The 12,815-nt window shown below is 47.6% G+C and overlaps 1 protein-coding gene across 1 annotated transcript in view; it reads left to right on the forward strand.

The window, feature by feature from the left end:
- Nucleotides 1-728: 728 nt before the first annotated feature.
- LOC103233020 (liver carboxylesterase 1) overlaps nt 729-12,815 on the forward strand; it is a 30,167-nt gene continuing 18,080 nt past the window's right edge. Inside the window, exons 1-5 of the mRNA XM_007993340.3 lie at nt 729-927; nt 4,324-4,531; nt 7,078-7,222; nt 9,280-9,413; nt 12,544-12,697. Of these exons, the coding sequence (XP_007991531.3) occupies nt 876-927; nt 4,324-4,531; nt 7,078-7,222; nt 9,280-9,413; nt 12,544-12,697 (693 nt within the window). The 5' untranslated portion in view covers nt 729-875. The remainder of the gene's footprint in view (nt 928-4,323; nt 4,532-7,077; nt 7,223-9,279; nt 9,414-12,543; nt 12,698-12,815) is intronic.

Here is a 12,815-nt window from a genome sequence, read left to right on the forward strand (position 1 = left end):
CATCTGTCTTGTCTACCAATGGAGGTCCCTTCAGACACTGAACCATGTCTTGAATTGGCCTTTGTATCCATTATACGTGGCCAGGTGCCAGGCATTTTGGTAAATGTTCACAGAATGGATGGGTACATGAATGGATGAATGATTAAAGCCAGGGGCTATTGAGAGATGGAATCATTTTTACATTCTGTCCAAGAATTCCTGCTTTGGAAGATAGTGATTTACCTGACATTGGAGCTGTGTGACAGAAGGCTAGGCCAGTTGGCAGGATATTGTGGAGCTAATTCAGGCGTTAGAAAGGAGACTGGTTAAAGTTTAAGATCACTTCCAAACTTGAGAACCTGGAATGCTAGGAAACACAAGCCCTGGGAGCTGAGATGTGTGCGAAGTTACCCAGCTGAGCTGTGGGACTGTGAGTGGCTCTAAAATTTTTAAACATTTTCTGAGGATCTCAGACCAAAGTATCCCTTTGCCTAAAAGCATCCGCCTGCTGGTGCGGGCCTTTCGGGGCCTTCATAGTGTACTGAAGTTAGAGTCCTGCAAGGGAGAAACCCTTATACAAGTAGTTAGTAGAATTTATTAGCTCTCTGTAATTTGAGAGTGTGGACCAGACTGCTTTGGTGAAACAGGCCAAGGTGCTTTTATTGCGGCTTCAAGGATAGAAGAGGAAAGGCAAGACAGGCAGGCTGAGAACTGGCGAGATGGGACTGTAGGTAGGCGTCGCCCAGGGAGTTCTGGAGATAGGGAAAGCTTTTCTGAAATTTCACAATTAGAGCAGGGCGGTAGCTCAGGGCGGGGCTGAGCTCCTGGCTGAACAGCGCAGTCCCGATCAGCGGCAAGAAGACCTTGCAGGCCCCGAGACCGGTCGTCCTTCCAGGATGTGGCTCCGCGGTCTTGTCCTGGGCACTCTCGCTGCTTCCACGGTTTGGGGTGAGTCCTTCTGAAACATAAAGATGCTGGGCACTTTTTGAAATCCTTGTTCTGGGCCGCAGGTGCGTAAAAAGGTGAGGTGGACGCAGATGCGCAAAAAGGCAGACACAACAGGTCCGGCTCCAAGGTGGTGCGCGCCCTCCGGGCTTGGACTTGGACTTGGAGCAGCTAAGCCCAGTCAGCCTGGCCCGGGTGGAGACGCAGAGAAGGTGAACACCCTGAAACCGCCCTGCACTGCTTGCCCCAAGGAGGCCGGCGGCCGGACCACCTCACGCCGCACACACGAGAACTTCAGGCAGCTCAATTGGCCATCCCCAGGCTGAGGACTGGCGAGTTGGGATAATTCAGGGGTCTCTGGGGCACAGGGGCTGTTCCTAGTTGTCTGGTACCTAGCTCTGGCATAATTAGGGCAAGTGGGTAGTGGCCAGGGCATGGCAACCCGATCAAAGAGGCGGTTGGGGTGTGGGCTCCGGGTTGGCTGGATCCTGGGAGGGACAGTTTCTCCAATATCAGGAAAGCCTCAGATGCCAGAGCATCAGAATACAGGAAGCAAAACACATGGTACATAGAGGGGGTGCAGCGAGGGGCCTCGAAATACCCCTGTGCCACTTTATAGACAGAGAAACTGAGACTTACATAGGGAAATGTAGTACAAATCATGCCTGGGTCTGTCTCTGGGTCTTGAATCCTGACGGCCCAGGCCCCATCTGCATCCTGTCTTCCTTCTGGCAGCCTGACACTGTGAGAGCTCTGGAACTGTGGGAAAGGGCAGAGGAAGAGAGGAACTCTACTTGGAGTTGAATATTCCTTTACTTCTGGTGACTCCTGGCAATGCCGTCCATTTCCTTCCTTAGGAAGACCATGCAGGCTGCCTCCACTTCCTTAATTTCCTTCTCTGTAAATTGGGCATGTTGATGCCTACCCAGCAAGGCTTTTTTGAAGATTAAACAAACTGGAATGCATGCCTGGCCCACAGTTGGTGCCCATCATGTTCATGCTTCATGTAACGTCAGCGACAACTGCTCTTGTTACCATTCTTCTTTCTGCTTCCCCCCATTCACCCACTTTTTCATGCTTGGCAATCTGGTTGCCATCCACCTCATCCTGTTGAAGTGAATCCCTGAGCTGAGAAAGACCAGCCCAGTGGTTTCTCTGCCTTGACCCTCCTCCACTTCCCTGAAGCCCTCAGCAATCTTAGCTCGCACCTTGTCCTCTTCTCCTTGGACTTCCAGGATGCTGGGATGTTCTCTCCTTCCCACTCTGATGGATCTTTGGTCTTGGCTGTAGTGGTCCCTGTGTTTGATCTTTGTTTTCTTCCCTTCCCTCTCATACTGGCATCTTCGATGAAGCCATACACATCCATGGTGTGTACCCTCACCGTCTAGGAGAAAATTCTACCCTGCTCTCTCGCCAGGCTTCCTTCTAGTCTTGAAGTGCCCACGTCTTGTGGCACCATCTTGCCAGGATAACCCACTGACATCTCCACTGAGCCTATGTAAACAGGGATCCAGCATCACAAGCCAGCTCTTTGGTCTTCATCTTCCATGTCCCCCAAAACTGGTCAGGGACCAAGTTTTTCTTTCTTTTTTTTTATTTTCTTTTTTAGATGGAGTCTCACTCCGTCACCCAAGCTGGAGTGCAGTGGTGCAATCTCGGCTCACTCCAATCCCCGCCTCCTGGACTGCTGCCTCAGCTTCCCAAGTAACAAAGATTACAGGCGCATGCCATCATGCCCAGCTAATTTTTGTATTTTTAGTAGAGATGGGGTTTTGCCATGTTGGCCAGGCTGGTTTCAAACTCCTGACCTCAAGTGATCTGTCCTCCTCGGCCTCCCAAAGTGCTGGGATTACAGATGTGAGCCCCTGTGCCCAGTCTCCAAGTCTTTCAAAGTACCTTTTAGACATCATCATATTTCTTCATAAATATTTTTTTAATTTAAAATTTTAAAATAATTAATATGGGGGTGGGGAGGATTTCAGGTGAAGACTAGAAATCCCATACAGTGCGGAAAACATGGAAATCACCAAGAAAACAGGCCACCTGTAATGCCACCACCCACTGCTATGTTGATAAACATGCTTCCAAGAAAATTATCTCAATATTATTTGTAATTAGCAACAACAACAGAAGAAAACAAGTTAAATATTCTCAGTGTGGGGCTGGCTGATAATGAGACATGGATGCTGTTGTGCATCTGGGCTTTGCATAGGGAGTTTCCATTGCAATTGGATATTCCCCTGTAAGATCAAATCTGAATTGTTCTGTTCTGCTCTGGCCCCACTTTGATGGAGATATTGCCTTCTTGCCTATATCCAAAGCAGAGCAACTGGGAGGACAAGAGTTTGGAAATCATTTCGTAGGAGGGAAGCTTAGACAAATTGAGGTCACTGGAGTCAGACAGGACCTGAGGGGTGGGTGGCGTAATCAAGTGTCTGAAAGGCCACAGGCCAGTGCGGTCCCATGACAGGTAGAACCAAGACTGATGCGGATGCTGGGAAATGAATTTCAGCTCAATGAGGAAGCATTGTCTGTGCTGCAAGAATGGATCAGATGTGCCCAGGGCCACCAGAAAAATGTTCTTCGACTTGATCATTTTCCTTATCTGGAATGGTCCCTGCTGCTTATTTGTCCACTAAAGAAAACTCAAGCCCTTAGCCTGGCATTCTAGGCCCTCCCTGACATGCGCTGTCTCATTCCAGGAATATTTTCCACTCCCTTCAGACACCACCTGGTGCATGTGGGCCATGCCTCCTTCCCCAGGCAGGCTCTGCATTCTGCTGCTCTGAGCCTCAGCACATTCCCTTCTCTCTGCTCGGTACCACTCCCTGCGTCTCATCTCCCCTTATTCAATCCTCCCCTACTGCAAGTCCCAGCTCCTCCATGATGCCCGCAATCAGAAGGCCTTGCCCCCTCTTCTAATTCCTAGACTGCCTTATGAGTACCTCTCCCAGGACACAGTCGCTTCTTTCCCGTCTATAGGCCCAGGTGTATAAGTGACCCTTCCCTACAAGGGTCAATGCATCTGAGAATACGGAGCACCTCTTGTTCATCCTCTCATCCAGCATGTGGCTCAGTGCCAGGATTCTAATGGATAAATGTTTCCAGAGGCTTCTAAGGGGAAATATAAATGTCTTGTTCTTTCCTAGTAGTTCTCCTTCTTGCATTTATTTTTGGCTGAATGTTTTTATGCCTCCAAACCTAATTTGCGCTTTAAACCACCTCAATTAGTTAGTAAGGACAGTTATCTTCATCCCTATTGTACATCAAAAGAAACTGAGGCCTAGAGGGTTTCGGTGACTTATTCAAGGTCATGCACTTAGAAAGTGGCAAACCCCACCTGGAATCCGGGTCTAGCCTTTTGCCTCTGATGCATCCTGATTTGTTCTCCACGTCCAGCAGGGTACCCGTCCTCGCCACCTGTGGTGGACACTGTGCATGGCAAAGTGCTGGGGAAGTTCGTCAGCTTAGAAGGATTTGCACAGCCTGTGGCCGTTTTCCTGGGAATCCCTTTTGCCAAGCCCCCTCTTGGACCCCTGAGGTTTACTCCACCGCAGCCTGCAGAGTCATGGAGCTTCGTGAAGAATGCCACCTCTTACCCTCCTATGTAAGCCAGGGGTGGCTGTGGCATGTGTCTGTGGGGCTGTACACCTCAAAGTGATGCAGGAAGGAGTCAAGGCAGTCCCCTGATGGGTTGATCCTTTGCTCTGGAATCCTTAAGATCATTGTAGATCCTTAAGAACATTCCAGAAGTCTCACAGCATTCTGGAGTCCATTATTTAACACATGTTTATTGACCACCTACTGTGTGCCAGACATGTGTCTGGGTTCTTGGGATCCATTAGTGAACAAAGCAAAGACCCCTAGGTTCATGGAGCGTGCATTCTAGCAGCGGGAGACAGAGAAGAACAACATGCAAATTACCCCATGGATTATGTGATCTGTTAGAATGGGATAAGTGCCTCGGAAACAAAGAAGCAGTTAAGCAGGTGAGGGAGATCAGAAAGAAGGATCCCATGAATTCCGCTGTCTTGAATTTTGACACAGTGGGGAGAAGGGAGGGCCAGGAGGTGTGTGGGTGGCAAGTGAACTGAGGTGTCCTCTTGGCAAGTGCTCAACTCTCAGGTGTGCCCAGTTTCGTAATCCTGAGGAGAACGATGGCAGGTGTGTCCATTCACCCTGGCCAAGCTGGGAAGAAAAGCCCAAAGGTTCTTTTTTTTTTTTTTTTTTTTTTTTTTTTATTATTATTCCCAAAGGTTCTAATTGGCCTCACCGCCACTCCCCAGGGTACCAAGGACCCTACAGGCATCAGAGGAAACCCCATGCATCTCAGCAGCCAGGTATTCAGTGGTTTTCCAGCAGCCCACCTCTGGTTGCCTTCTTTTCTTTCCTTTTTTTTTTAAAAATAATATTTACCGTTTTTATTTTCTGACTGCAAGTATAGTATATACTTATTACAGAAAATTTAGGAAATTTAGATAAGGAAAAGTAAGAAAATTAAAATCACATACAATATCCCACCACTCAAAGAGAGCAGCTGTCAATATTTTAGATGGTACAGTATTATGATCTAATGTTTTGTTTGTATTCCAGTTTTTTGGCCTGTTGCTACACTTTCTTTCTTTAAAAAGGAGTGCTATGTTCAGATAATTTGGATGCTTGCTTTGCTCATTAAGTATATCATGAGCATCATTCTATGCCGTTAAATGGCACAGCCTGATATTAGCAGCTGTGTTATATTTGGTATTGCACCATAATTAATTTCCCCAAGCTTTTATCTGGGGTCATTAAGTTACATATGATGTTTTTGATAATATAGGGAGCACTGTGATGAATATTTTGTAGTGAAACCTTTATGCCAATGAATGAATATTTTAGGATAAGTTCCCAGAAGTTATATTTCTGAGTCAAAAAGTATTTATCTTTTGTTAAAATTCCCTGCCAAAATATTCCAACTATACTTCTCCCATGGATGGACAAAAATCTCCATTCATTAGATTTTTTTGCAGTGCTTCGGGTTATTAAAATTGTTTTTGGTTATTCGTTAGGCAAAACGATAATAATAATAGCAATCTTATTTTCCTCTTTAGTTTGCATTTATGCAAAGACCAGTGAAGTTGAGTTCTTTTTCCCTTTCTTCACATTGGAATGTCTTTTGATTATTATTATTACTGTTACGCCGCTTGTACTGGGTGTTCTGTAGGAAAATCTCCCAGGATGGAAATCAAGAAGTCATCTTTGCTGGCTCTGTTCTGTCACTTGACAGTTGTGTCATCCCAGAGCCTGAGTGCCTCAGTTTCCTCATGTACCTAGTGGGGGCAGTGATGCCTGCCTTCTGGTACTCTGAGGTCTGGGACTGTTGCTTATAATATACTTGCGTATAAGAACCACATGGCATGAATCTTCCTGGCTATGTAACCTTGGGTAGGTTCTCTAACCTCTCTGGGTTTCAGTTTTCTCATTTGTAAAATGGAGATAATAGAACCTATGTAATGGGACTGATCTGAGGCTTAAATGAGTTAATATACAAAGGGTACTTAAAACAGTGCCTGGAACACTGGGAGGACTCAATAACTATTACCAATGTTCATCTATATTGTATCCTTGAGATCTTTCATCAGGGCCACCAACAGCACTTGCCTGGGATGGGTTGATGGTAGAGTCTTGGCATGTCAGGGCTGCAAGACCCATGTAGAAATCACTGCTCTCACTTAGACCTGGTAGATTTGGGACCCAGAATGCGAAAGGAATTCACCCAAGGTCACCCCGTAAATGCGTGGGAGAGACAAAACTAGAGCACAGTTCTCCTGATGTCCCACAAAGATTTCACCCCTAAGATATTGTGATAAATGTCACCATCCAGGAAGAATCAGTGTATTTGTTGTCTCCCCTCCTCAACGCTGGCAGTCCAAAAGGTTCTTGGAAGGAAAGAGGTGTGAAGCCCTTCTCACTTTGCTTGGTCTTAGGAGACCTTAGTGAGTCCCAGCGCCCCCACCTGAAGCCCCTGATAGCCTCCTGCCCACTACAATGTCGTGAGTCTGTAAATATCAAGTCCATTTTCAAGCTTAAACCTCCCAGTCCAAGGCCCTGCCAAAGAAGACACCTGGCTTACAGCTGGCTGAACTTCAGGGGTTCTTCTTTCCCCATCCCCAGGTGCATCCAAGATCCCAAGGCGGGGCAGCTTCTCTCAGACCTATTGAGTAACAGAAAGGAGAACATTTCTCTCAAGGTTTCCGAAGACTGTCTTTACCTCAATATTTACACTCCTGCTGACTTGACCAAGAAAAACAGGCTGCCGGTAAGCTGTGGGTTCCCCTGGTCAAGGCCTGTCAGTTCCAGTACCCCGGATCTTCTAGTGTAGATTGGAAGGGGATGAAGGCAGCTTGGGGAGGGGGCTACACAGGCCAGGACCTCAGGGCCTCCACAGGAAACACAGGTTTTCCACACCTTAGTTTCCCCTCGTGACACAGGGACTCTGGGGGAGTTTGCTGTGCATCTTTATGAACAGCTTAATTGTTCCAAGTTCCCTCATGCTAATAGAAGGATGTAAATGATTACTTTTAGTTATTAGATTAAAAAGCTGACACCCAGAGTGGGTAAGACATGATTTTTCAATAATGTTAGCGGTGGAAGGAACTTAGAGAAAAGCCAACACCTCAACTCTTTCTTTTCAGATAGAGAAACTGAGGCCCAGACAGGGAAGAGGAGGTCACGCAGTAGGGTAATTTTGGCTCAAGTTTTCTGATCTTCAAACCAGTGCTTTTGACACAGAGTAGGGCATTGAGATTTTATGTGGCCATTCTCCAGTACACCAACATTCATCTGGTGTAACTTTCACTGTCTGGGTACAGACGTTGGGGGCGGAGCCTGGGACAATCCCAGAAGCTCTTTCTTTTGCCTTTGGCCAAATATCTGGGATTTTTTTGTACCTAATTTCCCTCCGTAATTGTCTTGATAAAGGCTGATGACCCAATGTGTCAGCATTTCCCAAATAAACAAAGGGCTGGAGATGGGGCAGGCTGCCAGCTGCAGGGTAGGGAGGGTCTCCTGGCAAAGAAGGCTACCCCAGGGTGGAAGAGGAAGGGGTGTCACATCCAACCAGTCTCCCAGGGGCACCCTGGCATGGTGCCCAGGAGTAGGGGAGCAGGTCTGCAAACGTGTGACTAGAAGTTGGTCCTACATGTGCTTTGTAAGACACAGGAAGTGGGAGAAAGGTTTACTCATTCATTCATTCATTCATTCATTCTTCTATTTTGTACTCAGTTCCCCATATACACAGTTAGACCTGGGGCTTCAGGGAAAGGGGGAACATGAACCCACTCCACGCAGCCCCTACCTTCGAAGATCTTGCCATCTGGGCTGTAGAGACATATCCTCTCTTCAGCATATTATTGCAGGCCAGCCCTCGGGCTCAGCCTTCACACACAGATGAATGCACATTCAGTCCCTCCCCAGGAAGCAGGCAGGGATTAGAGGTGTGGGAGAAACGGGAACTCTGGGAACCTGGAGGCAGCAGAACCTCCAGGAATGGTCACAGGTTCTAGAACTACATGTGCTTAGAACAGCACTTAGTACATGGTTTATGTTATGAGTTCTTTTATATTTCATGAATAATATTATTACAATGTTATTATTTTAGTCACTCTCACTACTTCCCCACTATGTGGACTTTTAAAATGCAAGAACCTTGCATTAGGAATTGTACCTACTCTCATCTCGGGTATTAGCAGAGTTCCTGGCACATAGTAAGTTCTCAGACAGTGTTAGTCCATTGATTGAAGGTATCCTGAAGCGGGTGGGTTTTAGGCTGCGCTGTGCAGGATGGATAGGATTTGGGGATGCAGAGTCATAGAGGAGGCATTTAGGGAAGAGACACTATAACAGGTATGTGTGCTTCTTGAGACAGTCATTCATGCACAGAGAAGTTTACTTCACCATGAGAGAGTAAATTGAGATGAAACTGAGATACAAGGGCTGCCCCAAGGGTACGCTGAGCTGCATAAACAGTCCAGGCTTGAAGGTGATGGGAGTGAGGGGGAGAACATGACATCCTTAGCCTTCGCTACGCCCATGATGATGTTCTCAGCATGAAGAGCCTTGGGAGGAGGAGGCACTGGAGGCTGTGTAGAAAGAAAGGGGCAGCCAGGATATGTGCAGTGGGGTGGTGGCTCAGGCCCCAGTTGGGAGAATTTTGGAGGAGAGAGACTGGCTTTTGCAACCTTGCTGGGCGCTGGTGAACTTTGGGTAACATCCTCCTTTAGTTGTGACCAACAAGTAGGTCACCAAACAAAACACCCTCTGAGTGCTCTCTGGCTCTGTGTCCTGTAACTGGTATGTTGCTTCCTCCCTGCCCAGGTGATGGTGTGGATCTTCGGAGGGGGACTGGTGGTGGGTGCAGCATCAACCTATGATGGGAAGGTCCTCGCCGCCCACGAAAACGTGGTGGTGGTGACCATTCAGCACCGCCTGGGCATCTTGGGATTCTTCAGGTAAGAAGTTAGACTCTCCTCACTGCACTTTGGCCCCCAACATGAGTCTGCTAGGACCCAACTCTGGTCATGTCAACCCTCAGGAGACCTTAGCTAGGTTCCTCATTGTAGCATACAAGCCTCATCATAATTGGACACTACCTACCCTCTCACTCCCCAGCCACACTCATCCACTTGCCTCTGAGCTTTTGCATGTGCTGTTCCTCTGCCTGGAATGCTAACTACCTGAGGAACTCCTCATCATCCTGCAAGACCCAGCCCCCAGTTACCTCCACTGAAAGACTCATCTCTTCTTCACCTATGTTTCTCCAGCACATTGAATTTCTCTGTCATGACACTTAGGAGGCAGCCCAGCTCTTGAAGGTTGACACATCTGACTTCTCATGGAAAGGAGGGAAGGGGCAGAGTCACAGAGGGAGCTCAGGGTATGTTGTGGGTGAAGAAATGGGGGCTGCAGATGGTGGGGTGTGGAAGCATCTGACCCCTTCCTGGAGGAGTGTTGGGGCCCACTCACCCCATTTTCTGCTTGAAATCTGGCAAGTGCAGGAAGCAAGGATGGAGTCTTCCCCATCAGGTCTCCATGGGGACAGGAGTCAGATCTCCTTCAAGGTGCAACTACTATGAACCTTTTCTAAGTGTTGCCATCCCAGCACCCCAATCTCGAGTGAGTGCTGGGAGGGCTGTGGGAGGGATTCCCCTCACTGATGAATAGGCGTAGGGGGATGGAGGATGGGTTCTGGTCTGCCGTCAGCTAGGCATCCCAGGCCAGTCTTGGCTGTATCACCTTCATCCCTTTCAGCCACAGGTTGTGTCTCTGCTCCTCATTATAATAAAGCTGCTTCATGATCTGTCTCCACTTCCTCTCCTCCGTATGTCTCCTCCACCCATGCCAGTCAGGTTTCTTCCTGGATACGCTACTCAGCTGGTCTCGCGGTCACCGATGACCTCCCCCTACTCTCCACCCAACCTCACAGCAGCAGCCAACAGCCGCTCAGCCTCTGCGACATGCTTCCTTCCCAGTCCCTTTCCTGGTCCCACCTCCTCCCCGTCCACAGGCGTCTCTTGTCTCCCTCTCCCTCCCAACTAATTTCCAGTGATCGCAGGGAGCAGCCCAGAGCCCCCATTTCCAGCCCATCTCACCTTTGAAACCCGCAGGCATCACTTACTGTCTTCTCCCCACCCCTGGCTGGTGCCAGAAGGAGGAACAAGCTGAATCCTTGACTATCACTCCTCCTCCCACCACACCTCCACTCAGCTGCTGCTGCCCTATCCTCCTGGGGGCTCAGGAGAAAGCCCTGTGGGCAGCCTGGACTCTCTATTTTCTCATAACTCTGTTGGCTCCACCTTCAGAATCCACTACTTCGCACCTTCTCCTTGGCTCCTACCCCAGCCAAAGCTTTCTGTCTCTCACCTTGATTATGATCCTAACACTTACTTTCAGATACCTGCCACTTTTATCCTGAGGCTGAGTCGCACAGTACCAAGAGTGATCACTTAGCATGTGTGTTGAATCATGCAATGCCTCTGCACAAAACACTGCAGGGGCTTCCCATGTTCCTTACGATAATAGCCGAAGTTCTTATCAGAGCCCCAGGGCCCTCTCTAGCTGCACCTCCTGACTCACACTTTCCTTCACTGGGTCCCAGGGCCTTTGCCCTTGCTTTTTCTTCTACCTGGAATTCCTTTCTTTGGATATTTGCAAGGCTCATGTGCTTGTTGTGCTTGTTTTATGAAGGTCTTTACCTCCAAAACCTCAAATGCCAATGCCTCCAGAAGGCCTTCCCTGATTGCGATCTGAAATGGCACCCCCTGTCCCACCCCTGTTTTTTTCCTTACTCCATTGTATTTACCTCAATGCACTTTGACTACTGAAGATCATTATATTCTCTCTATAGATCTGTTTATCTGCTTGTGATCTGTAGTGGGAGCTCTGTGTCGTCACAGGTTTTACCCTTTTTGCTCTCAGATGTGCTCTAGCTCATAGGATAGTGTCAAACATACAGTAGATGCTCAGTAAATAGTTGCCAGTTGAGTGAATGTAGAACCATACATCACCACTGCAGCAAGGCAAGGCAAGGTCTCAGAGATGCTGAAGCCCAGCCTTATTCTTTTTTTAATTAATTTATTTTTAAAATTATTTTTATTTAATTTATTTATTTTTATTTTTTATTTATTTAATTTAATAAAATTTATTATTTTTATTTATTTATTTAATTTACGATTATTTTATTTTTATTATACTTTAAGTTCTAGGATACATGTGCACAATGTGCAGGTTTGTTACGTATGTATACATATGCCGAGTTGGTGTGCTGCACCCGTTAACTCGTCATTTACATTAGGTATATCTCCTAATGCTATCCCTCCCCACACTCCACCCCACAACAGGCCCTGGTGTGTGATGTTCCCCACCCTGTGTCCAAGTGTTCTCAGCTCATTGTTCTCATTGTTCAGTTCCCACCTATGAGTGAGAATATGCGGTGTTTGGTTTTCTGTCCTTGCAATAGATGGCTCAGAATGATGGTTTCCAGCTACATCCATGTCCCTACAAAGGACATGAACTCATAGCTTTTTATGGCAGCATAGTATTCCATGGTGTATACGTGCCACATTTTCTTAATCCAGAGTCTATCACTGATGGACATTTGGGTTGTTTTCAAGTCTTTGCTATTGTGAATAGCACCGCAATAAACGTACGTGTGCATGTGTCTTTACAGCAGCATGATTTATAATCCTTTGGGTATATACCCATTTGTGGGATGAAGCCCAGCCTGATTCTTTTCTTTTTTTTTCTTTTTTTTTGAGATGGAGTCCTGCTCTGTCGCCCAGGCTGGAGTGCAGTAGCGCTATCTCAGCTCACTGCAAACTCCACCTCCCAAGTTCACGCCATTTTCTTGCCTCAGCCTCCCGAGTGGCTGGGACTACAGGTGCCCACCACCACGCCCAGCTAATTTTTTGTATTTTTAGTAAAGATGGGGTTTCACCATGTTAACCAGGATGGTCTCGATCTCCTGACATCGTGATTCACCCGCCTTGGCACTCATTGAGAGCCCCCAGCCCCATCTCTAGTCCTGAAGGTCCTGCCATGATATCTCTGCTCCCCACCCTCAACCTGTTCTCTTCCTCACAGCACAGGGGATGAACACAGCCGGGGGAACTGGGGCCACCTGGACCAGCTGGCTGCCCTGCGTTGGGTCCAGGACAACATTGCCAGCTTTGGAGGGAACCCAGGCTCTGTGACCATCTTTGGAGAGTCATCGGGAGGAGAAAGTGTCTCTGTTCTTGTGAGTGCTCCTGGCACCAGGCCCAACCCCATACTTGATGTGATGCTGATGAGACTTTTTGGACACCTGTCAATCCAGCTATGCACACCTCTGCTTACAATACCTGTAATTAGGACCA

The sequence above is a fragment of the Chlorocebus sabaeus genome, chromosome 5, assembly GCF_047675955.1.
Source record: "Chlorocebus sabaeus isolate Y175 chromosome 5, mChlSab1.0.hap1, whole genome shotgun sequence".
Classification (NCBI taxonomy): domain Eukaryota; kingdom Metazoa; phylum Chordata; class Mammalia; order Primates; family Cercopithecidae; genus Chlorocebus; species Chlorocebus sabaeus.